The sequence below is a fragment of the Pleurodeles waltl genome, chromosome 11 (genome assembly GCF_031143425.1).
Source record: "Pleurodeles waltl isolate 20211129_DDA chromosome 11, aPleWal1.hap1.20221129, whole genome shotgun sequence".
In the NCBI taxonomy this organism is placed as follows: domain Eukaryota; kingdom Metazoa; phylum Chordata; class Amphibia; order Caudata; family Salamandridae; genus Pleurodeles; species Pleurodeles waltl.
Window position 1 is genome coordinate 543,274,892 of NC_090450.1, and position 25,746 is coordinate 543,300,637.

A 25,746-nucleotide genomic window follows, 5' to 3' on the forward strand; every position below is an offset into this window, starting at 1 on the left:
CTTTTGTCAATTTATGAGCCCCGGTTTAAAGTGTATACTTGTCGTCTTTGTACTCTAATATTACAATATGGTCTTTGTAACAATATATTATTTTAACTTAATCAATAAAAATAACCTTTGCTTGAAAACTGGCTTAAATAACTCCTTGGCTGAGATTATGAATGTGTCTGTGTTTTCTAACTCGAGCTTAAACCCCTGTTTGTGTGCACGGGGGTCGGAATTATGATTTGGGTGGAATTTACTACATCCGGTAATTACTGGGTGCGTTAAATAGGTGACCCTTTGTTAAAATTCAGCGGGTGAAACCTGTTGAAATTTAACAGGGGAAAAGTTTATGGGATTTACCATGCAATGCTGATATTGGAGCAGTAAGCAAAAGCTCACAACAGCTGCTATTTATCGCACCTCATACATAACATACACATGGGTACCATTATGAATATAGTGTGATGAAGAGCACCTAGATTCTGACAAACTCAGAATCGACCCTAGTATTTTGCGTTACCATGGGAAGTGCTAGGAAAAGGCATTTTTGTAATAGACTATTAGGAGGCTGTGCGAAAAATTAGGATAGATGAAAAAGGGATATGTGGACAGACGTGCACGAAGGTACAAACAAAACGGGCTTTGGCGGAAACAGGAAAGAAGGCAGGCGAACATATTTGAATCTTATCTGTGATATTTAGGGTAGTCATACTTGGTTTCTGTTGATAGTTTCTGTGGTTGGGCTTAGAGGTGCACATTATGTTTGGCTGTAATACCAGCCTGTGGCCACAGGGGGCTCCGGTGCCATCTACCGCATACCTAAGCTACTTCTCTGAGATGGGAAATGGCTGAAGGTGCACTGCCTGTAACTTAGCACTTCCTGTTTGACAGTGGAGAGGCTTGGAGATTACCTTCTTGTTTCTGGACACTCCTAATCTGGAATTATAACTGCCTGGAGATAGGCTGGCTCTGTGGGTTCAGCAGTTGAACATGCACCACCTTTCTATGAAGGGTCTGGACAGGTCATGGTGATTAACAAGTCTACCTAGAATAGAGGGCTTCGAGTTGTGGCAGTTGTCTGTTCTAAGAGGATACAGCATCTGAGTTTGGAACCGATAGAGGTGAAAGAACTGTCTGGGACGAACATACCTACAGATGCACTCTCTATCTGATAAAAGTCCTAGGTGGGGCCCTGCGCTGCGCCTGCTGTAACTGCACTGAGCATGCTGGCGCTTGTGTGCAACACCTCCAAACCTTCCTCCACTCCTCCGCCTGCTGCCGGCTCTGGAACCCCATCACCAGCGTCTCGGAGCTGCCGCAGATCTTCAGCTCATGCTGCATCTTCTTGCTGTGCTTGGGCTTGTAGGCCACGCGGCACCCACGCAGGTCCAGCTGTAGAAGGGGCTGGAGATCTCTAGCACATTTGTAACACTGCAGCGGTGGCAAAGAAAAGGAGAGCGGGGTCACATGTGAAACTACTGCCAGAAGTAGACTGAGCTACTGGAAAATCAGGAGACCATACATAAGTCTGTTGCCCCACTCCACAGTAATGTCTTTATCAGTGATTAGGATGGGTGTGCACTGTGCATGATGGTTGATAATTAGTGGGACAATCAAACTGAATCCGCCATACATTTACATACACTGAAAAAGAAGAACAAAGAACCTACCTGTAACAAGGGTCTTACACCTTGCTGTCTATGATACAGTTAGATGCTATGGATTGCTCTAATATAATCCAAAAGCAAAGTGGTCACAAAACAGAGGGCACTTATTGCTGGTGCAAGTGTTAGAGAATGACCAAACCTCCCATGATTAACGTTGAAGCAAAAAGGCACTGCACTCCCAAGAAGATATGCTATCCAATTTTTTTTTTTTTTTTATAAAGAAATTTTATTAAATTTTGCATAGAACAATTATGAATACGGCACAACATGATGCCAACGGGCATCAAAACAATACAATAATGGTCAAGTCCTCGGTCCCTGCTGCTTTCATCACTAATGTTACTCACCATCCCCTCTTAAAGGCCCGCTACATCCTCCCATTTCCCCCATATCTTCTTGTGTTTGTGTAAGCAACCTCTGGCCTCGTACACAAGTCTCTCTCGCTGCGCACACCAATCCACTCCCCGTCTCCACTTAGTCAGTGCCGGAGCCACCCTGGCCTTCCAGTCTGCCATTATGTCCCTTTTGGCCACCGGACATGCCACCCCTAAGAAGGACCGATCTGCTCTTCGTAGCTCTGTATCTCCCATTACCCCGAGAAGGAGGGGCAATGGCGACCTCTTTACCTCCTTCTGTAGGGCCTCGGATATCTCTTGCACCACCCTTTCCCAATAGGCCATTATAATCGGGCATGTCCATACCATGTGGTAGAAATCCGCTGTATGATACCTGCAGCGGGGGCATTCCGCTGTGGGGCGGAGGCCTGCTTTATGTAACATGGCGGGTGTGAGGTATGCGGTGTGAAGGAAATAGGATTTTATTAAACGGAAGCGTGTGGCCATTGTTAGGGAGCGTGGGGCCATTAGTGCTTCTGTCCAGTCCGCTTCTTCCATGGGTCCCACCCAACTCTCCCACCTTTGACGAAGCTCTCTCAGGGGTCCCCCAGTGGCGGTGATTAAGGAGCGGTAAATCTGAGAAACCCCTCCCCTTCCCAGGACTCCCATCAGTGCCTTGGCTTCCATGGGGCTGTGCTCAGGTATGGTGTCTCCTGTCTGCAGGTGAACTAGTAGGGCATGACGTAGTTGGAGATATCGATGGAATTGTGTTTTGTTTAAGGAATATTGTTTCTGGAGGTCTTGAAAAGATCGTATATGTGTCCCTCTCCAAATATCTCCCAGCGTGGAGATCCCTATGGTGTCCCATTTCTGGAAGCCCTCCAGACCTGCTACATGTATCAGCTGCTTCCCCTGCCATAGCGGGGTTTGTTGGGTTAGGCGCCCCCACCACCCCGTCACTTTCTGGGCTGTACGCCATCCCAGAAGTACCATTTTGGTCACATCTGGAGTATCCCGGGGTATCGGGCTCCCGTAGAGTATGTCAAGGATCTGTGGGTAGCCCATTGTCTGCAATTCTAGTTGGTATGCGGGGTCTGTCCATCCACCTCCCATCCAGTCATTAATTACAAGTATATGCATCGCTAGATAATAGTATTGAATATTCGACATGCCCAGTCCACCCTCATAAACATCCCTCTGACAGGTTTTTAGCGACAGTCTTGTACGTGAGCCACTCCATATGAATTGGCGTGCTAAAGAATCCATCTCCCTGAACCATCTCACGGGGAAGGGGTGTGGAAAATTCTGCAGGAGGTATAAGATCCTGGGGAGAATCATCATCTTGTACAGCGCTATTCTACCAAGTAGATTCAGGGGGAGGGCCCTCCAGCGCAGAAGGTCGGTTTTGATTTTCTTTGATAGCGGCGTGACATTGAGTTCCCACGCTAGCTCGGGGAGAAGTGAGATATGTATCCCAAGATATTTAAAGCTGTTTCTCCGTATCGGGATATTCCGTTGCCAATCTATACAGTCGTGTGAGCGATGAAGGGGGATCAGTAAAGATTTGGCTGGGTTCAGGGTCAGCCCTGAGGCTTCCGCGAAAAGTCTAAGGATCTCTAGGACGCGTGGGCCGCTTTTGGATGGATTAGAGATATACAGGAGCACATCATCTGCGTACAAAGCCACTCTGTCTTCCGAACCAGAGGGCCAATGCCAGCCCTCGATCAGTGGGTCGCCTCTCATTAATATCGCCAGTGGCTCTATCACTAGTGCGAAGAGCAGGGGAGATAACGGGCATCCCTGTCGAGTCCCATGACCAATGGGGATTGGGTCGGAGACTACTCCGTTCACCCTGATTCGAGCCGTCGGGTTAGAGTATAGGAGTTTCACCAGTCCCCGGAATTTAGGTCTGAGCCCGTTTTTACATAGGACCTGATTGAGGAAGGACCAATCTACCGTATCAAAGGCTTTTTCGAAGTCGAGTAAAAGCAGTGCCAACTGCGTATGCGATAGCACTTTGCGGTGCGCCAAAGCAAGATGTAATCGTCTGATGCAGTGTCTTGTGCTACGAGTGGGCATAAAACCACACTGGTCAGGGTGCACCAGCGTGGGCATTACCTCCCTCAGTCTGGAAGCAAGGATCGAAGAGAGCACCTTGACTTCCACATTTAGGAGCGAGATAGGCCGGTACGCTGAACATTGTCGTGATGGGGGTTGAGTTTTGGGGATCACCACAATAGTGGCTTGATCAATCTCTGTTGGGAAGCGGCCTTGATTCTCCGCTTCTTCGTACATGTTGAGCAGGTGGGGACCCAGAATATCGCTACATTTACTATAAAATTCCGCTGGAAAGCCGTCGGGGCCTGGTGTTTTGCCTGATGCCAGTCCCGATATTGCGCTGCAGACTTCCACAAGACCGATGGCCTCGTCCAGTCTGTCTCTCGCCTCTGGAGTTACCACGGGAAGGGTAATCTCATTTAGTAGGGGGGACTCTCTCTCAACAGCAGGGCGTGGATGCCTGGCGTATAGACGGGCGTAGTAGGAGGCGAAGCTATGTGCGATTTCCACTGCTGTTTTGACAAGGGTGTCTGAGTCATCTAAGATCTCCGGTATAATACTGTTAGCCATGGGGCGGGTGGCCAGCCAATGCAGTAGTTTCCCGTTTTTATCCCCCCATCCATAAATTCGGCTTGCTGAGGCTCTCCACATGTGCTTGGCTGAATCTAGCATTATATGTTTAATATCTTCTCTTACCCTGGTCAGTTTCCTCATGGTCGTGGCCGATGCCAAGTTTATATGTTGGCATTCGAGTCTCCGGGCCTTGTTCTCTAGCTCGGTGAATTGGGAATTATGATCTCGTTCACGGGACCGAAGAATGCTTCTGGCATGTCCTCTAATAGTGGCCTTGCAAGCAGCCCATAGCATTCCTGGGGATCGAACCGAGCCTTCATTTAATTCGAAATATTGGTCGAGGTGCAACCTGATCTCTTGGGTGTACTCTGTATCTTGTAAGTGCCACACGTTCAAGCGCCACATAGGCCGTCTGGCAGGGTCTGCTCTACCCAGCCGGATCCGTATTGGCGCATGATCGGAGACCCCCCGTGGAAGAATCTCAGCTCCTGCTACTTTTAAGAAATCTAGGGCGGGCATGAATACCAGGTCTATTCTGGATTGCGTCTGGTGGGCTGCTGAGGTATGTGTGTATTGGCGCTCCCTGGGATGCCAGGTGCACCACACCTCACACAAGCCAAGGCTCTCCGCCCAACTACTTAGGGCTGAGGCCCGCTTGGATCTATGTATGGTAGCTTCCCCAGAAATGTCCAGCCTTGGGTCAAGGACCGCGTTAAAGTCGCCTCCCAGCAGGGTAGTTCCTTGGGGTAATCCTGAGGTTACTCGGTGGAGCGAAAGTAGGAAGGAGTCGTGATTTGCCGGGGGCGCATAGGCGCACACCAAGTTTAGCGGTTGTCCGTGAAGAGTCCCCGTGACCACCATGAATCTACCTTGTGAGTCAGATTGCGTGGAAGTGATTACCATGGGCAGAGATCGGTGGAGCAGAATGGCCACTCCTCTAGAGCCTCTGGAAAACCCTGCATGATATACCCTATCGTATCCTCCTCTCGCAAGCATAGGGCATCGGGACCCAAGAAGATGGGTCTCTTGTAGTAGAACTACTGAGGGAGAATACCTGCGGAGGGTGTTAAATACTGCCGATCGTTTGATCTTGTCTAACAGGCCGTTTACATTCCAGGAGAGGACCTGGGTTACTGAGGACCAAGCGTGAGGTGTAACACTGTTGGGCATGTTTGGATGTGCGGGAGCAAGCCCAGGGATGACCGTTTCGGACATGACCGTAAAATTTTAAATCTACAAACCAGGCTAACCAACTTGTCGCCTCTTAAACCTAACTTGAACTTCCCCTCCCCCCTAAACTCCCCCCCTCCCCATACTCCCCCCCCGGAAGCATCTGTCGCCCATGTACCCAACCAAAACCAGACAGCCAGTAAAACTGTCATTGGGGTGGAGTGGTGGACCCCTCCTTTCTTTCGGATCAATTGCAATTAGTAGTCACAAAACAAGCGTTCAACACCATACTCTAGGAAGCCTCCGGAGTCATCAATGTTAATCTCGCTAGGGGTCGCCTGAGAGGATCAGGCGAAGCCCGAATCCCCTTACGTCTCGCGCAGGGGTCCTACATCTCCTGTCAGCCGAGTACCGGAGACTGACTCAATCGCCCATCCTCGGCGGGTTGGGACGGTGTTCGGGCCACCGGAAGAGTCTCAATGTTAGATTTAGTCTGAGGACCAGAGTCCCGGGCTTCTTCGTTCTCTGCAGGAGCGATCGTGTCTTTCTGTCTGCCTCTCCGGGATCTGGTGCGCCGCCTGCTCCTCCGGGGCCCCTCTGATGGTGAGGGCCCGACATGTGGGGTTCTTCCAGTGGTCCCGGGGGGACCCTTTCGGGCTCCAATGCCCTCCTCCGTCAGCCAGTCCCAAGCCTCCTCCGGGGAATCAAAAAAGTAAGCTTTCCCAGTCATGAGGACTTTGAGGCGAGCAGGGAAAAGGAGCATGTACGAGAGCTGCATTGCCCTTAGTTTTTGCTTAACATGTTCGTACGACCTACGGCGGGTCTGGACTTCTCTGGTGTAGTCCGGGAAAATTAGGATTTTGTGGTTTTCCCACTGCGTACCATCTTGCCGCCTTGCTTCCCTGAGGATATTGTCTCTGTCCTTAAAGTTAAGGAATCGTGCAATCATCGGGCGCTTCGGACCGCCCGGAGGTGGGCGAGGCGCGAGCGCCCTGTGGGCTCTTTCAATTGCAAACAAGGGCGAGAGGGATTGGTCAGGCATCCAAGATTTGATCCACGTCTCCAGGAATTCGGCGGCCTTGTCATCCTCTATGCCCTCCGGGAAACCTATGAAGCGTAGGTTGTTGCGCCTGGCCCGGTTTTCCGCATCTTCTGCACGACGGTGAAGCTCGCCGGTTCGGGACTGCAGCTGGGCTACTTTGGCTTTGAGGTCAGACAAATCAGTTTCGGTTTGGGAGACTCGGGTTTCCACTTCCGTAATTCGGGTTACAGCATTTCTAAGGTCCTGTCTGATGAGGCCCATGTCCACTCGCACCTCACCAATTTTCGTTTCCACGGCTATCTGCGATGATTGAATAGCTTGGAGAATGGCACTCACCCCGTCCGGGGTTGAACCCCCACCAGCCACTTCTCCCCCTCCTCGTTGGCCCGTCGCAGTCGTGAACTGGTTGATTTTTTGTTGGGAGGGCGGAGGTTGTTTGTTCGTTTTATCCTTCCCCATCGTGGCACTTGAGGCGGGCGTCAGGTGGGCCACACCTTCCTTAACGCGGTTTCAAGCCTGAGAATTTAGTGCGTTGTTAAGTACCATGGACTGTGGGTGGGTTCGCTGTGTCTGATCACGTAAGGACGGCCGGCAATGACACCGTTGGCCCCTTCTTTTCAGCTCCTTTTCTCGCTCTCTCCACCAGTTGGGGGGGACTCGTCCGAGACCCAGACCCAGGTCTCTCCACCTTAAGGGCTCTGCGCCTCCATTGTAGGCCTCGTGCCGTCGCGATCGCGCTCTCGATCTCTCAGGTCGTTCCGACCAGGGTCTAAAGTCAACCAAGCACGACCCGGAACCCAGGGTATCCACTTGCCTCAAGGTGTTGCCCTCCACCGCTCGGCTCGCAGTCCAGATTTTGCCGCAGTCCAGCTCGCGCTCCACCTGGGCTCAGGCCCGAGAAAGGCCGGAGCCAAGTCCCCAGGCCCCGGAGTCCCCTCTTGTTGCTGCAGGGATGGGGGGGGGGCGGGGGCGTCACCGCTCGTCTTCTCCTTCCACCCCCCCTGGTCTTCGATTCACTTCCCTGCCTCCCGGGCACCACTCCGCTTTTCAGCTGGGTCCTGGTCCCCAGCACGCCTTCAAATTTAAATTCCCCCCAGCAGGGGGATCTCGGGGGCCAGGGCCTCCGCCACGGCCCCAGCGCAGCACCGCAAGCCGCCCAGGCGGTCAGGGAGGGCCCCCGGTCCTCCGGGTCACACTCGCGCCTCGCGCGCCGGTGCGGCGCCGCTCACCCCGCGCCCCCCTCCACGACAGGAGGGCGGGGGGCCCGCCGGCGCCCCCGCGGCAGGGATCCACCTTCGGGGCGCGCCCCAGCTCTCTCCGGGCCTCTCGCCTCCAAATTTAAACTCCCCGCAGCAGGGGGATCTCGGGGGCCAGGGCCTCCGCCACGGCCCCAGCGCGGTACCGCAAGCCGCCGAGGCGGTCAGGGAGGGCTCCCGGTCCTCCGGGTCACACTCGCGCCTCGCGCGCCGGTGCGGCGCCGCTCACCCCACGTACTCCTCCACGACAGGAGGGGTGGGGGTCCGCCGGCGCCCCTGCGGCAGGGAACCACTTTCGGGGCACGCCCCCAGCTCTCACCGGGCCTCTCGCCGCCTCTCAGCCCGCGGCAGTCAACTTCGTCGGGGCCCCCAAGCCCACCTCAGATCCGCCGGGTGCATCTCGCAGCGGCCGCCATCTTGAGCTCCTCTTCACGGGAGCAGCCGGGTCGCCGTATGAGGGCGAGCCGCCGGCTTTCCATCGATTCGCCCCAACAAACTTCTCTACGGGTCCCCGGGACACCGGGGCGCCATGTACAGCGTTTTTCCGCTCTTTTGGACCACAGTGGTTAAGGGCGGATGACGGAGGGGTCCAGAGCACTCTCAGAGTGCGACCGCCATCTTGACGCCCGAAGCCACGCCCCCGCTATCCAATTATTTAATAGTTGTCGTCACCATATCAATTCGGACACCACCAATGCGTTTTGACTACCGGCTTGTTCACGGTGGTTTTCACTCAGCACAAGTTCCCTCCTAATTCGCCAATTTGTACTCTGAGGCACAAGAGGGGATTGTGGGATTTGTTGTCCACTGTTTATACAAGCAACGAAGCAGTAATTCAGCATTTCTGATTTTACCATAAACAGCATCACAAAGCCAGATGTATTTACACGGGCATTCCAAACTCAAACAAATCCATTATCCACGTATTACCGTTGTTCCAAACTGTCACTATAGCTCATTGCTCGCACATAATCATTTGTGCGCTGATAGTTCATTTGCTCTTGCTGCTTAATATCTAGTGATTACATCAAGAATTGTACATAGTTCTAGAAAAAGAAAATATTCTGAGGGTAGACCATGGGTGTGAATGCACTGCTACTCTTCAAACATGAACAAAAAAAAACAACCCTGCCCCATGCCTCTCATGATTGTTGGTCATTTTTAAGATGATTCATATCACTCAACAACAACAATGAAACTTCTCACTGAGCTACTCCCTTTCTATGACTTCCCACATCAATCAAATCACCAAATCTGCCAGACTGTTTCTACTCTACCATAAAAACTGCTATCAACTGACCTCCGCTTGGTCGTTCAATCCTTAGTTAGCTCCTACATCTACTAAGAAATGCAATTCTCATCAGAGTCCCTAAATACAGCCTTGTACCCCATGGAGTCATCCTCCCCTACATGACCCATTTAATCTTCAGCATCCACTAATTTGATCACATCTGAACACTAAAATGTCTTCATTGGCTTCCCATTGAAACCCGAATTAAGCTCAAATTAGCCTGCATTCATTTTAAAGCAATTCCCCCCTTTTCCCAATCTACCTACACTCTGCACAAAAATATCTGTCAGCATGAACCATCTTAGAAGTAAAGATATCCTTAGATTTGATCCTTAAGATCTGAAAACTGTTCGCCAAACCCCAGTCCTTCGGAGGAGCACAACCCTCCCTATGGAATTCATTAGCTCTTGAAATGCAATGCCAACAGGACCTGCACACCTTCCACAAGCACCTAAAAGTCTTCCTCTTCAGCCTTTGAACTTCTTCGTTGTTGATCTTCTGCATTACATTGCTACAAACACTAGTCCTAACCTTCTCCTCCCTCTCCTCCTTTTCCCCCTTCTTCTCTTGCTCTTTCTTCTTTACCCTCCCCTTTTGTTCTCTCTTCCTCTTTTTTCTTCTCATGATTATTCCACTCCTTCTTTCACCTTTCTCTCTTCTTTATTCACCCTGCACCTATCTGCCTCTCTACTCCCTCTCTTCCCTTCTTCGTTGCACTGCACCTCTACCCCCACCCTGACTCTCAGCTCCTCTACTCCTATCTTGCCTCTCTTCTTCTTCTACCACATCTAACTTTTCAATTCCTCTCACCTCCTCTTTACATCTTATGTCCCCCAACCTTTCTCTTACCTCTCCTTAGCCCCCGTCTATCTCCCTCTACTTCACCCCACCCAAATAGCTCTCCACCCACACTCCTGATTTCTTTTACTTCACTTCTTCCACCTCTCTCCTTCCTTGAGACCTTATTTGTCTCCCTTCTGACTGCCTTCAATGCTGCCCCCACCTTATATCTAATCACTCTCCTCCCCTTACCCCTCCGAGCATCCACCTACAACCTGCTCCCCTTTTTTTATTGCTCCTCCTTTCCCATCACCCCGTCAATCCATCTAAGTGAATGTTTTCTCCACTTACTACTCAATCTGGCTATTGCTTCTCCAATGTTATATGTTTAATGTAAGGCAAGAAATGTCCTAAGCTCTTTTGTTACATTGGAAAGCACACTGATACCCCAAGTAATGGTGCTATAGAGAAATGCAAAATAAAAGAAAACAATTCAATTAACCTCACTGGGAGTTGAGTGGGCAAAATGTGAATCTGTGACAGCAGCTGTTCAACTATTGATCCTTTTGCTCTTTGAATCACGTTCACATGACATGCAAACAAGAAACAATGTATCAAAAAGCAATGCTGACACCATACTTCATGAGAAGGTTTGAGGCAAGAGGAGTCCAAAAGAAAAATTTAAGCCACGTTTTGCCCACCTTTGTATTTTGCCTGTAGTACATTCATGTTTTAAAAGCATGTGCATAGAACTCCATAGTGCTACTCTGCATACGTCTTGAAACAGAATGTTTGTAAAATGTAAAGTGTAGATCATCAACCTTTGGGAAAGAGTTAGAGTACTCTTGCACTACTTGTAGCTGTTAACATTTGCTTGCACAGTTTAAATAGCTGCATAACTCATATGTCGATTCCTGCTTTTTGGAGTTCCTGTAGTATCTTCACAAAGTAAAAGTAATGAACCTATTGTGATTCACTGGAGGAAGGATGGCAGTGAGGAATCTGCAGGAAGATTAGGTACCCACCAGAAGTAAAATGTTATTTACTCAGTAAGCATCTGATTGTGGCATGAAGTGCTGTAGATTCCCTTGCTCTGCATACTCCTGCCACCTAGTGTTTGGACCGGACTAGTGTAAGATATTTTTCTTCGAAGAAGCGTTTTGAGTCACAGGACCTCTCAGTGATAGTGCGAATCAGCACTGACTCCTTTGCTAGATTGTTTTCCCACAGGCGGGTGAGAAAAGGAGTGTAGAAGAAGCATAGAGAAAAAGAAGTACATGCAAATGTAAATACATATGTACAAATATATACAAATATAATGTAACTGGAATGACCACAGACGTCCAGGGAGGAGGGAGAGTGGATATGAATCTCCAGCACTACATGCCACGAATAGATGCTTACTGGGTAAGTAACATTTTCCATTCATTGGCATGTGTGGCTGTACATACGCATGCTCTGCATAGACTGTAAAGTAGCCCCCATGTGGGAGTTGCAGTTGACTGGAAAAGTATTTGCAGCACAGCTTGACCTATGTTGGCTAGCTGACGTGCTAGAACATCCACACAGTAATGCTTTGCGATTGTATGTGGTGTACACCATGCAGCTGCCTTACAATTGGCAGCTATGGGGATGTTTAGTGGCACCTTTTTTCCTAGTAGAATGAGCTCTAAGAGTAACAGGCAATTGTCTCTTTACTTTAGCATAGCAAGTCTGTATACACTTAACTATCCATCTAGCTATAGTGTTTTTGGATATTGGACTGCCCTTGTGAGGCAGTGAAAAGGCTACAAAGAGCTGTTTAGTTTTCCGAAAGGCTTTTGTTCCGTCAATGTAAAACCTATGTGCCTGTTTAACTTCTAGAGTGTGGAGAGATCTTTATGCAACAGAGTCAGGCTGTGGAAAGAAACTGGTAGCTCAATGGATTGGTTTATATGGAATTGTGAAAACACCTTAGGAAGGAACTTCGGGTTTGTACGAAGGACCACCTTGTTTCTATGAATCTGGAAGAAAGGTTCTTCCAAGGTTAGGGCCTGGGGCTCACTGACACGCCTGAGTGATGTGATGACAACTAAGAATTGAAGAGACATAAAGGAAGAGGCTCAAAAGGAGGGCCCATGAGCCTAGTAAGCACAATATTGAGGTTCCAGGATAGTGCAGGAGGCACCCTGGGTGGAATAACCCTTTCAGGGCCCTCCATGAAAGCTTTAATAACTGGGATTCTGAACAAGGAACTATGCTTCCTGTTCTATAGATAGGCAGCTATAGCTGTGAGATGTAGGCAAATGGAAGTGTAATCTAAATTTGCTTTTTGTAAATGAAGCATGTAACAAACTATTTCTTGAACAGTAGCTTTAATGAGGTCAATACATTTGGGTTGGCAGTAGCAAACAACACATATTCATTTGTCAGCATAACAAGCTCTAGGGTCTGCAGGCTTCCCCGAGAATGACCATGCATTCCGCAAGCAATCCTAAGTAACCAAACTCTATGACTTCAGGAGCCATGTCGCAAGGTTGAGTGACATGGGATCTGGGTGTCTGATTTGTCCTTGATTTTGAGTGAGAAGGTCTGGCCTGTTTGGAAGTTTCTCGTGGGGGACCACTGATAAGTCCAGAAGTGTGATGAACCATGGCTGACACGCCCAAGTGGGAGCTACAAGGATCATAGTGAGAGATGGTTGCCTGATCCTCCAAACCAGAAACAGAGTGAGAGGAAGATATGGAAAAGCATAAGCAAATATCCCTGAACAGTGCATCCACAGACCGTTGTCCTTGGATAGAGGGTGTGAATACCTGGAGGCAAAGCTTGGGCGCTTTGCATTTCTTGCTGTGGTGAAAAGGTCTATCTGAGAGGATCCCCACTTTGCAAAGTATGTTTGAAGGACTTGTGGGAGGAGTTCTCATTCGTGGACTTGTTGCTGTATCCTGCTGAGCAAGTCTGCAAAGTTGTTGTCCGTTCTTGGGAGATACTCTGCCACCATTTGAATGTGGTGGTGGAGAGCCCACTTCCATATTGTCTGGGAGAGTTGTGACAGTTGGGACGACCCTGGTAAGACAGCTGACGAAGAAATGCTTTTTCAGGGCTAGAAATACGGCATGAATCTCAAGGTAATTGATATGTAGGGATTGGTGACCGAGATCCCAGACGCCCTGTACTGTGTGTGATTATCCTGAAACTGGAGGAGCAGAGACTGAAAACTCAGAATGCAGGCCGGGTTGGAGTATGCTAGCCTCAACTCTGCATTGAGAATAGATAGGAGTGAAGTAGTTGGAGATGGGATTTTTTAAAAAAAAGTGATTGTAAAGCCCAGAGTGTGAAGGAAATCCAGTGTCAACTGAGTGAGGTATTGGCACTGTGGTAAGGTTCTAGCTTTGATAAGCCAGTCGTCTAGGGAAGGGAACATGTGGATGTTCTGTCTTCTGGGGTGTGCAGCAAATACTGTTAAACATTTTGTGAAGACCTTGGGAGCGGCTGTGACCCCAAAAGGCAGGACTTTTAACTGGTAATGTTTGCCTGCAATAATGAATCTTAGGTATTTTCAGTGTGCAGGGCGGATGGAAATATGAAAGTAGGGGTCCTTTAGATCTAGAGCTGTCATAAAGTCACCTTGTTGCAGCAGTGGAATAACATCTTGAAGAGTAACCATGTGAAAGTGTTATGACAAAATGTACTGGTTTAATGGTCTGATGTCCAGAATAGGTCTGAGAAAGCCGTCCTTTTTGGAAATGAGGTAGTACAGGGAGTAAACCCCTGATCCATGGTGTTGTAAGGGAACTGCTTGATGGCTCCTTTTAGAAGAAGGGATAGAACCTCTTGTTTGAGAATGGTGAGGTGACGGTGGGATAGCTATTGAGTGTGGGGGAATATTTGGAGGAGTTGTAATGAGCTCCAGACAATAACCATGTTGGTTAATGGAAAGGACTCATTGGCACGTGGTGATGTTGACTCATTCTGGATGACGATTTTGGAGCCGTCCTCCCACAGGTGTGGAGGGAGCGGGGGAAAGGCGGAGGTAGTAACTGCTTTGCAGTGGAGGAACAGCCTCGGGAGGCACTGCTCTTACCTTTGCCCTTGCAGTTTTTGCCTCTGTAGCATCCCCTATAGAAACCTCTAGAATAGGAGGGTAGAGGCTGTTTTGTTTGGGAAGTAGATATCTCGGAGGTCATGGATCTGTAGGCAACTCTGAAAACTGTGCAACAATAAGTGCCCCTTTGTGTGGGGGACTGTAAAGCACCCGTGGCCTTTGCTGTGTCTGTGTCCTTTTTGAGTTTATCAAGGGTGGTATCCACTTGAGGGCCAAAAAGATGCTCCTTGTCAAAGGGTATAATAAGGACTACCTGATGTACTTCTGGTTGGAAACCTGAGCGGTGGAGCCATGATTGCCTTCTTATTGGGACATGGGTATTGATGCCATGAGCAGCTGTATCTGTGGCGTCCAGGGCACAACAGATGGAATTATTAGATATTGTTTGCCCTCAGCAACAATTTGTTCTCCTCCTTAGCGGTTCTCATCTGGGAGAAATTGGAGGAGCTCCTCCATTTCATCCCAGTGAGCCTATTCATATTGAGCCAGTAATGGCTGTGAATTGGCGATGTACCAATGGTTAGCTGCCTGTGTAGCCACTATTTTGCCAGCAGCATCGCTTTTCATGCTTTCCTTGTCAGAAGGAGGAGAGTCCCCTGTGGCCTTGCTATTGGCATGTTTTGTGCAGTGGTGGCTACTATGGAATCTGGAGGGACCTGTGACCTAATGTATAAATGGTCTGAGGGAGCAGGTTTACATTTGTTGTCTACTCTAGGTTGATAACCCTAGAGCGGACGGGTTCCTTGAAAATTTCCTCAGCATGACGAAGCATGCCAGGGAGCATCTGGAGAAACTGGCTATCCCTATGAGTAGATGTAAGCCTATCAAACAGGAAGACCTGTTCAATAGGGTCCCTGTGCAGCTCCACAGTGTGGAAAGCAACTGCTCTTGCCACTACCTGCTGGTACAATGTACTATCCTCTGGTGGTGAGGAGCGTGCAGGGTACAAGTCTGGATCACTGGACAGGATGGGGTCCGGGTCATAGTGTCGCAAGGATCCAAGTCAAGCTGTGTCACATGCAAATCTTTCCCAATATATAAAGGGGATCCTTGAGGGGTATAATCTCCTGGAGTAGGTAAGGCAGGTGAATGAGGAGAAGAGGGAGGTGAAGGAGAAGAAGTGGGTGGAGGAGGTGGAGAAGGTAAATCAGGAGGAGGATGAGGTGGAGAAGGCTTATGAGGTTTGCGGTGTGCGGGTGGCCTTTTCCTTGCAAGTCTTCTTTGGAGGTGGAGAAGTATCTAAAGCTTCTTGGAAAGACAGCTTTCTATTAATCAGTACAGAGGGAGAAGCAATGATGCGTCCTGTACATAAAGGTGGCGCTGACGAGTGTCCATAGTCTCCTGAAAGTGTTCCACAGGAGAAGGTGTAGCTGAAGACTGACAGGAGTCTTTCTGCTCCAACGTTTTCAGATCCGTGGATTTCTCTGCCGAAGTGTTTGTTTGGTTGGTGTGATTTTGTCAGCACTGAGGTGGAGGTGGTAGCCGGTCAGCACAGAGCCGAAGTTCAGACTGAGATGGAAGTGATATCTTGGACTAAGGTGCCGGAGGTAGAAGCCAAAGATGATGTCTTTGTCTTAGATGTTTTTGAAGCCGAGCGCAGGGGAGAGACAGCTGAAATGGATTTTCAGATCCAGCCATGGCCTGGTGGTGGGCCGGGGACCTCTAAAAGGGGCATTTTCACTGTCTTGGGATGGATATGAGGAGCCACGGTACTCACAGGTAGTGCAGATGCTACCTCGTGGCTTTCGATGTCTGACTGCACATCAGACTCCTGGGCAGAGAAGGCCTCCTCTTGCTGTTCACGTTCCTCCAGGGCGTGTTCCTTCCCGAAGATATCTGGGGTGTCATCCAGAGTCTTGTGGGCCATCTCCAGTCGATGAGCTCTTCGGTCCCAAAGCATCTTCTTTAACCGAAAAGATCTGCAGGTACCTTCCTGGTGATCAGGGAGAGACACCAGTTACACACCAGATGTAGGTTGTGTGGGAAATTTAGAATGGCACTGAGGACAGACACAAAATGGCGTCCGTTCCATCAGCTCAGCATAATGGTCAGTGCAGCATGGTGAGGTAGGCCTGAGATGGGCGAAGACACCAAGGAAGGAGCACGGTTGGGGCCCGGGCCGACGAATCGAGACAAACGCTTAGATAGGAATGCGCAATTGAGATACAGTACCGTAGAAAAACGAAAAGCCGGAACAAAAGATTTCAAACTGGAGCGAGTCGATAGATGGAGCAAAGACACACATGTTCGAACCCAACTGCGCAGAGAAAACAATCTAAAAAGGGAGTCGATGCCCATGCGCACTATCACCGAGAGGAGGAGTCAATCTATTCCATGACATGAAATGCTTCTTTGAAGAAAAACAACTTGCACCACTCTGGACCCAACACTAAATGTCAGGACTATGCAGAGCATGTGTATCTACAGCCACACATGCCATTGAACATATGGTTACCAAAGGTAAGTTTTTCTTTTGATGAATACACCTTCCTGTAGATTATTTACCTTTAGAATGAGACCCAAAGCAATAACCTGTGGGAGGCAGGAATGAAAGGGATGGTGGATGGATGGATGAAAGGGGGAATGGATGGATGAGTGAAAGGGTGGATTCATAATGAGGAAGGATGGATGGATTAGTGAAAGGGTGGATGGATAAGCAGAGTGAAAGGGTGGGTAGATGGACCGAATGAAAGGGTAGTCATGAATTAACAGTTATGTGGATGGATGAATGGATGAGTGAAAGGCTAGATGCTGGGATTTAGTGAACCCCCAACTTTAGAAGCTACAGTGGCGTGAAAGTTTTGATGGGCCTCTTCTGCCTGGAACTTGGCAGACAAAAGTGAGTGGGTGAGTGAGTCAGTGAGTCAGTGAGTGAAAGCATGGATGTGTGGAAGGGTGAATGAATGGGTGAGTAAAAGCATGGTTGATGGGTAGATGGATGGGTGAATGACAAAGGACAGATGAAAGGATGTATGAGTGAAAGAATTGATGCATTAGTGAAAGGGTGGATGAAAGGATGGATGGGTGAGTGGAAGAATGTATGTATGAGTGATGGGGTGTATATATGGATGAATGGATGGATGAGAGAGTGGATGGATTGCTGGATGAATGAGTTAAAGAAAGACTGGTCGGACAGATGGAGTGAAAGGGTGAATGGTTGGATGAGTGAAAGAGAGGGTAGATGGGTGAAAGGATGGATGGATGAATGAAAGAATCGATACACTAAAGGGTGGATGCATGAGTGAAAGGGAGGGTGTATGAAATGATGGATGGATGAATGAGTGAAAGAATGGATGGGTGAAAAGGAGGGTGGATGGATGAAAGGGTGGATGGATGGATGAGTTAAAGAATGGATGCATGGTTGAGTGAAAGAGGGTGGATGGATTGCAGATGAGTTAAAGCATGAATGATGAGTGAGTGGATGGATGACTGGTTAAGTGGGTGGATGGATGGATGGATGAGTGGTTAGGTGGAACGATGAGTGAAAGGATGTGTGGTTGGATGGCTCAGTGAAAGGGTGGATGAATGGATGAGTGAAGGGAATGACAGATGGATGGAGTGCAAGGAAGGATGGAGTTTAAGGATGGATGAGTGAAAGGATGGATGGATGGTTGGATGGGTGAAAGGGTGGATGGAGAGATGGATGAGTGAGAGGATGGATTGATGGATGGATTAATGGATGGATGGATGGATGGATGGATGGATAGATGTGCTTGGAGATGGATGCATAGATTTGGATCTAGAGGGGTGGATGGACAGAATGGTGAAAACTGAATGATAGATTGAATGGATAACAGAATATAAAGGTGAAATTGTGGATATCAGCAGGTGGATGGAAGGATGAATGGACATATACTTGGATTTAAGAGACAAGAGAACTCTTCTTAGGAGGGTTGTGGTGACTTGCTTTGTTTGCTTGGTGCCATAAGAGCTGTGGTTTGAAGTGGGGTGGTATTTCAATTTTCTGGCTAGTACCTTGGTCACAACTGTAACACCCCTCTAGCAATGGTAGTAAAAATGATGTTTATTTAGATCCTTGCTCTTTAAAACATTTTACACGTATCAAAATATGTTATTATATACACTACATAACATTTAAAAACACAAACGTCTAAAATTCATAATTTATTTTCTCTTGCAGATAAAACCATCAAAATTCTGCCAACAGCACGTCACATCTAAGCATTTCATATTATATAAAAACCTTTTTGCATCACATTGATACTTAATCCCATATTTAGTAAAAACAGGTATTAAAATATGATGCCTCAAATCTGAAAAATATTATCAATCACATGTAAGTGCACAGTGACATCGCATACTCCAAGACCACTAGAGTGGGCTCCTGCCTCATTTTAAATCTACTTCAGTACCTCCCCATAAGTGTATAAGGGATTTAGGCCTATCCTAAACCTTAATAAAGTTTACGACATTGTATGGTAAGGCAAGTTTGTCAGATAAGGGCCACCGCACCTTCATGCCAAGAGACTCCCAAATATATTGTAGATTCCTTTGTTGATACATATCCAAAATCCCTTAATCTTGATTCTACTAGCACTCTCATGTTTAATTCCATCTTGAGAGGCAAGCTAGGCACCTCAATGTTACAATTTTCTAAATTAAGGTCTCTTGTCATTGTTTCTAGATTCCTCCTTACTTGCCTGGTCCATTCTACTTCACTGTAAATATGTTATCTGCAGTAAATTTAGATTTTTGGGCTTGAACCCTTCATTGTTTAGTCCAGAAGCGCAAACATAAATTATTCGCTATAAAGTTACAGCGCTTCAAATTAAGTTCTAATCTTATTGTCTGGAGAATGGCGCATTTAGACAATCCTATTAAATATTTAAGACAGCGCCCTTCGCCTAATCCCAATACATTTTCATCCCTTAAAACAAGACTTCTGCCCCCTATAATATTTGTGGGAGGATCACTGCCTCTGATGAAGCTGTAGAAGCAGCAAGTGCCCAATTTAGAGAGGACACAAATGCCATCTAGAGGTTCTTTCTTGGCTAAGGCCTTGGGAATCTTAATAACAGAATAACCCGAAGTGAAATGGTGTATTTGGTCACCGCCTTGCATTTCCTGGCACACAAAGAGCAGATCATCCACTCTGTCCTTTCCAGTGCGGTCGGTGTTGTTGGAAACCACATGCCTGTGGTCCAGTCTATGCAATCACTCCTCCTCCGTGGAAGGATGAGGGGATGGGCGGATGATGGATGGAAGGCTGATATACTGGGCCACACGAACAGCCCAAATCAACTAGGACAAGAAAGCTGGCAGGTACAGAGGACCAACGTGTCTGGGTAGAAAACTGTGAAAGGGGGACAAACAGAGGTCTTACTTTATTGTTATCAACAACCGTGTGACCATAGTCAGAAGTCAAACAAGACAACTGCGCATCGACTCTAAAGGGGATATCTTTAGGAAACTCAACACAAGATTTATATCCCAATGAGAACAATAAATGTAGTTGGTGGAAACAGGCAATGTAAGCTTTTGAGAGAAGTGCCCACTAAAGTTGGCTTAAACAGTAATGGCTTATCAGGCAGACACATGAAATCGCCCAGGGAAGCCAGGTAACCACAAATGGAAAATATGAGAAGGGGCTGGTAGATACGTAAAACAGCGAAGATGTATTTTAGAATTACTATTCTGTGACGCTGTTCTAGAAATGTCCACTAGGTGGTAGAGTGCAACCACATTGTGATTGATGGCGGGTTTGAAAAAAATAGAATTTTCACCAGATGTGAAACCCAAGTTTTGCAGTTTATGACATTGAACCATCTGGCACTGTACTGTGCTCACATTGTCTTGTATCGGCTGCAACATATAATAGAGAAGGAGAAACCTAAAAGTAAGAGGCTGCCCTCCTACACGATAGGATTCTGGCAAACGGAAGTGAATCAGTGTTATATGTCTGCAGAGGGCACCCCAATCCGTTGGAAAGAAAAGTGAGTTTATCTGTGACAAACGTTTTCTAACGTCATCCTATTGCAGGGCCACATAGAGTGCAATATTCCAGCATATAATGCTCGACATTTCTGTTTGAGGTCAGTCCCCCTTCTTAGCGGTGACTCTTCACGTGTTTCCCTCTTCTGCACCAGTCTTTGGTGATTTTTAGTATTAAACTGCTCTTGTCTCTGCCTTGCTTTGACAGTGACTCTAGCCATCCCCTCTCCCTGTTTACAGAAATGCCCACCCGATCTTCCAGTGGCGCACACCTATGTCAGATGATAGCGCAGCCTCTGTTTCTAAGCAGAGACGGCTCCGCTCGGCTGATACTCGGAGACACTGCTGTAGTCACCAGGGTTGCCAGGGAGGGAATGAACCAATGAAGGCCACTCTAGGCCCAAAACTAGAAAACACCACAGGTGTTGTGATTAGCATACATTATCACTGTTAACCTATGACCTTTGATCTTTGCTCCCTGATGCGGTAACAAGACATGGTGATATATTAAAGAAATCATGCTGTGCAGGTTTTTGTTGTTTCATGACGACTTTAATTGTCATGAACATACAACAGATACGTTAACCTTAGTAATGCTTTACCATTGTTCACATTCAACAATATTTACGTGAAAGCCTGCGACTATATTTATTCACGTGCAATGTCCATGTATCAAGATTTTTTCATTGTTCATGCAAGTAAAAAAATCTCAACTTGCGGTGTGATGTCTGCAAAGACGATTTTGATGTTTTTAGACTGAAACATTGTATTAAAAACTCTGGTTTTAGTCATGTCATTAGAGTAAAGATTTTTGGATTTCCAGGGAACACTGCACTAGTCAGCTCGGAGCCAGGCCAATGAACAGTAAACACCAGACTCCTAAAGCACTTAGGGCCATATTTTAACTTTTTTAGCGTCTCATTTGCGTCATTTTTGACGCAAAAGCGACGCAAACTTACAAAATACAATTATATTTTGTAAGTTTGAGCCGCTTTTGCGTCAAAAAATGACGCAAACGCGGAGCTAAAAAAGTATAAATATGGGTCTTACATTTTCAATATTCACTTGTGCCAATGTATTCTAATTTTCACTATAAAAGTCTTGTACCCAGTATGACCTTCACTGGTGTTAAATTGTAAAATATAATTACAGTTATGTCTGTCTTTGACTTCTCAGAGGAAAGTGTGGATGCATATAAATGTAGCCTGATGAGCCTCTGGCAGATCTGAAGGATCCACCCTCTGACCAGGGAGATTTCAGTGAGATCCCTGCTCATCTTCCCACCTTTGGAGATCCCATGGCTAGATACACGGCTGTGAGGGCTAACGGATACCTAGCCGAGAGGGGCAAGAATGTTCTGGTTCAGATTTGATAGCTTGTTTTGAAATGCAGTATGTAAAGTGGTGTCCCTAGTAAATGAAACTTGGAAGTCAAGTACTCAAATGCAGCAGTAGGTGGAAGAATATGGCATACTCGTTGTCCCACAGCGCGCTACATGGTTTGTTGAGAACTGGATCTGAGACCAGACTTCAACTGTGATCTTAAATGGAATGGGTTGCGAACGCCTAGTTTTTGCTCAATATGGCGAGTTTTCTTTGATTCTTTAACTATTTACTGAGCATAAGCTAGATGTGTGATCTGTTGGGTCACATCTAGCAGTACAAAAAATGGAATATCCCCCCTTGTCAACTGAGATTGCGTTTTAGGATGAAATCAGTTTGGATTTTAAAATTGTATTGAGAGTCTCCTTCTTCCCAATGGGAGCAGCTACTCCCAAGCAAAGAGGTTTTAGCCGTGTACACTCTGGTCGAGTGATGTACTTTTTTAAGTATAGGATGCTGACATTCAGTAGTTCCTTACACCATATAATGCCTTAGCTGCTTTTAAGTTTCAAAAGTATGTGGTTATATTGTGATGGCACCAACGGCTCCTTGCAGTCTTACCAGCAGTAGATGTTCTCGGATGATGAAAAGCTGCTTGGCCCACTGCCCAAGCCATTTCTTTCTCCAGAGGAAGCCACAGATCTGGGACTCTGTTCGGCCTGAGCCATTGCTCACACCAGAGCTCGCAGACCACTGGATATAATGAGCCCGGTCCTTTACACATTCGTCCTCTTCTCCATAGGACTCATAGTGACTGCTGTCCGTGTCAGCACTACCTGTTGGGGCAAGTACACCAGAATAAACCACAATCAATGTAGTAATGAAAACAAGTATCTTGGTTGGGTTTAGGGTTACGAAGATCTAAATATATGAGGCTGCTTGGTGGGCAGAGCCGCCTGTCTCAAGTGTAGGATTGAAAAGAGCGAACGGTTAGATTTAGTGATGGGAATGGCTCTTTGTGTTGGATTTATTGATGAACATAATTACAAGTATTGGGTATGTAGCACAAAAAATACATATTCTGGGTTGATGTTAGGGTTAGCAACAGTAAAATGTGTGAGGTTTAATAATAGGCAGTGATGCCTGTGTTTTGAGGTTAGGGTTGAGAGGAGTTACCAATGCTACGTCTATGATGGGAACAACCTTTGGCGAGTTAGGGATGAAAACAACTGCTTCTGTTGGGCTAAGGATTACGTTACTACTAGTAATGGATGGGAAAAAAGTCCTCATTCTGGTTTAGAGATGAGAAGAGTTACCTGTGTTGAGGGTGCTGATGGGAGGAGCAATCTTTGCTGGATTTGAGATTGGCAAAACGACCTATGTATGTTTTTTGATGGGAAGAGCTTCTTGTGATGCGTTTATGGTTAAGAAGTGTCACCCTTAATAGTTTTGGTCTGTGTTAGTCCCAAGAAAGGCTGTGTGATGTTTAGGCCTAAGAATGCTTAACTTTGCATAAGTTAGCAATGGCAAGATGTATCTGTTTTGGTTCTAGTAACATGAAAGGTTGTCTGTGTTGGGCTAGGTGATGGTAATTGGTATCTGTATTATCAATAGGAATTAGAACAATTGACTGTGTCGAATTTAGTAATGGGAAAGAAACCTGTGATGTGAGTAGTGATAAAAGAATTTGGTTGCAGTAAATTTCCTGTGTTCTGTGTATAATCAGTTGTCTTTATTAGTGACTAGTTACACAAAGGTTTCCTTTGGTAGGACAATATTACATGTGCTACACATAGGGTTACCTGCATTAGAGTGCCCGCGGGGACTCAAAGGCTCCGCTTCCTCGTAAGAGTCATCCTGTTCCTGTTGCTGAAGGTGGCTAGGTAGCCCCAGATTTGGCCTTTCAGACTAAAATAAAGGAAATGATAAATGGTAGAACTCATGATCTGTGGATGGAATCTCAAACACAATTTGATGCTGGGTTTACTGACAGGCAAAGTCTTCTCACTGGGTCCTCATAGAAAGAAAGGGTAGGCAGATAACTCTCTATAGAATGCACCTCCCACTTTTCTATTGGATAGCCTGCTAGCCAGAAGTATTCTGTGTGGCCAAATGAGGTGAAGTGAACTGTATCAGGCAGGGCAGGGTACAAATCGAGGGTACATACGAGTAGACGGAGGCTATGTACCCTCTTTACAGGGTGGACACCTTCTACCCTGCCAAGAAGGTGGGCCTCGCAGAAATATGCTAAACAGGTCCCAGTGTAATTTTCAGACACTGGGACACATTCAGCAGCACCTGCACGTTCTCTACTTTTGCTCCGAGAAGCAACATGCAGGCGGGGAGGGGGCTTATCAGATTTCAGCCAGGCCCGTAACAAAGACCAAAGTTATGGGGCCATCAGGCTTTCTATTGTTGGAGTATGGTAGCAGGGAGCTATCTGGAGCCTTGTACCTCAATGCAATGGAGGATAATCAAAGGCACACAGCTTATCATTTTCACAGGTCATTAAGAGTGGCATGCTTTTGACTTTGTTCAGTATGTGTGGATGAGGTATGTGTGCACTTAAAGAATGTTAGATGTGTTGGTCTGTCCCAGCATTTAGACTAAAATGTAAGTATCACTATTTTGTTTTATTTCTTTTGTGGCACTATAGCGCTACTCATCCCAGTGCATGGTGTCAGAGTGCTTTACATTACACCAGCATGTTATATATTGACAATAATTATTTGTGTGTAAACCTATGATGTTACATAACACAGTGAGGTTTACAAGGTGTAGGAGTCATATGTCCTTCATAGCCCACTGTGCTATATTAGAAGGGTTACATTTTATGAACTGCAAATAACAAAAGGATATCTGTGTTAGAATTAGTAACCCACTTGCCCATTTACATAAAATAAAAATCTGTCATCTGCATGTCACATGATGATCTTTGCAGGAGACATATTAACCCTCTATGGTATTTTAATGTAAGACTGGGACTAGAGAAAATACACATCTCTCCAGCAAACATGTTAACCTCCCGAGTTATCACTATTATTATTCTCTGAGATTTAGTTGCCACAGAAAGATCTCTGCAGGAGGTGCCTTAACCCCATAAGATATTTTAAAATGCACACTTTGCAACCAATTAATCAGAACAGATTTACTGCCACATTTCTCCTTGTCGCAATTTCTCTGTGGCAGGGTTTTAAAAAATAAACGTGTAAGCTGAGGCCCAGGTTTCATGTTGGGTCTGCGTCACGTTTTTGGCACAACCCCCACACAAAATCTTATGTTAAATATTGTAATGCGTTCAAATGTACTTATGATAGACCTGCTAAACGTATTTGTGAGGTCTTAAGATACGATGTCAATTCTTGTGATGTCACTTCCTGTGAGTTCATGGGTTGTGATGCCACGTGCGATGTCATGTGCCGTGTTGTTTCGCACTGTGATGTCATGCACCGAGATTTCTCCTGCACACTGCCTAACTTGATTAGTCCCCCATCTTGTGCCCTGAGACAGGGAGAGGTGTTGTCTTAATTGGTTTTTAGGAAAATACTGGTATCGAGCAGGGATCGACGTGAACACAAGCACGAGTGTATGTCAAAAGATCTGCATTATCTGTCTTCACCCAATGAAATGCACAATGTCATCAGTCAAAAAAAGACTAGACAAAGGGCTGTTACACTTCCAGGGGGTGATACAGTCTGCAGGATGGTTACATTCTGGAGGGGCAGCTTTGAATATTCAAATAAGACTGATTGTCGGAATTTTTGTTGGTGCTCACTCTCCTCACGGGTCTCTTGGCGCTGTATCCTGCATAGACTCCTCCACCACAGTTTCATGATGTATGTAACATGTAGCCCTGCCTTCCCTCACGTTGACACACTGTGGTACTGCCCTGCGCAGACATTACAGCACTGCACGGCGAAGAATCATATACCGTCCAGCTTCATCCAGTCACATATAGCCCTCTGACGGCCACAGTTAGCACTGCTTTCTATGCAGTCACATACAGCGCCCTGTGCAGTCTCGTATGACAGAGCTTTCTGCAAGTCACACAGAGGTGCCCCCCAGAGCGTCACATAGCGCTGCCTTCTGTCACAGCAGCAGGCAATAGTCAAGTACAGCACTCCGCACCCTGCACGGTGTAGACGTAGGAGAGGGAGGGCAGCGGGGTTCGCCCCTCGGTCCGTGGCAGCGCCGTGGCACCTGTCTCCTGCACCCATTCCGCCCCCCA

The 25,746-nt window shown here is 47.0% G+C and overlaps 1 protein-coding gene across 2 annotated transcripts in view; it reads right to left on the reverse strand.

The window, feature by feature from the left end:
• LOC138265868 (actin filament-associated protein 1-like 2) overlaps positions 1–25,746 on the reverse strand; it is a 289,799-nt gene that overhangs the window by 95,477 nt on the left and 168,576 nt on the right. For both annotated transcript variants that reach the window (XM_069213982.1, XM_069213981.1), the window contains exons 5-7: positions 23,321–23,426; positions 22,140–22,354; positions 1,240–1,416 (exon numbers count right to left, since the gene is read on the reverse strand). In XM_069213982.1, the coding sequence (XP_069070083.1) occupies positions 1,240–1,416; positions 22,140–22,354; positions 23,321–23,426 (498 nt within the window). The remainder of the gene's footprint in view (positions 1–1,239; positions 1,417–22,139; positions 22,355–23,320; positions 23,427–25,746) is intronic.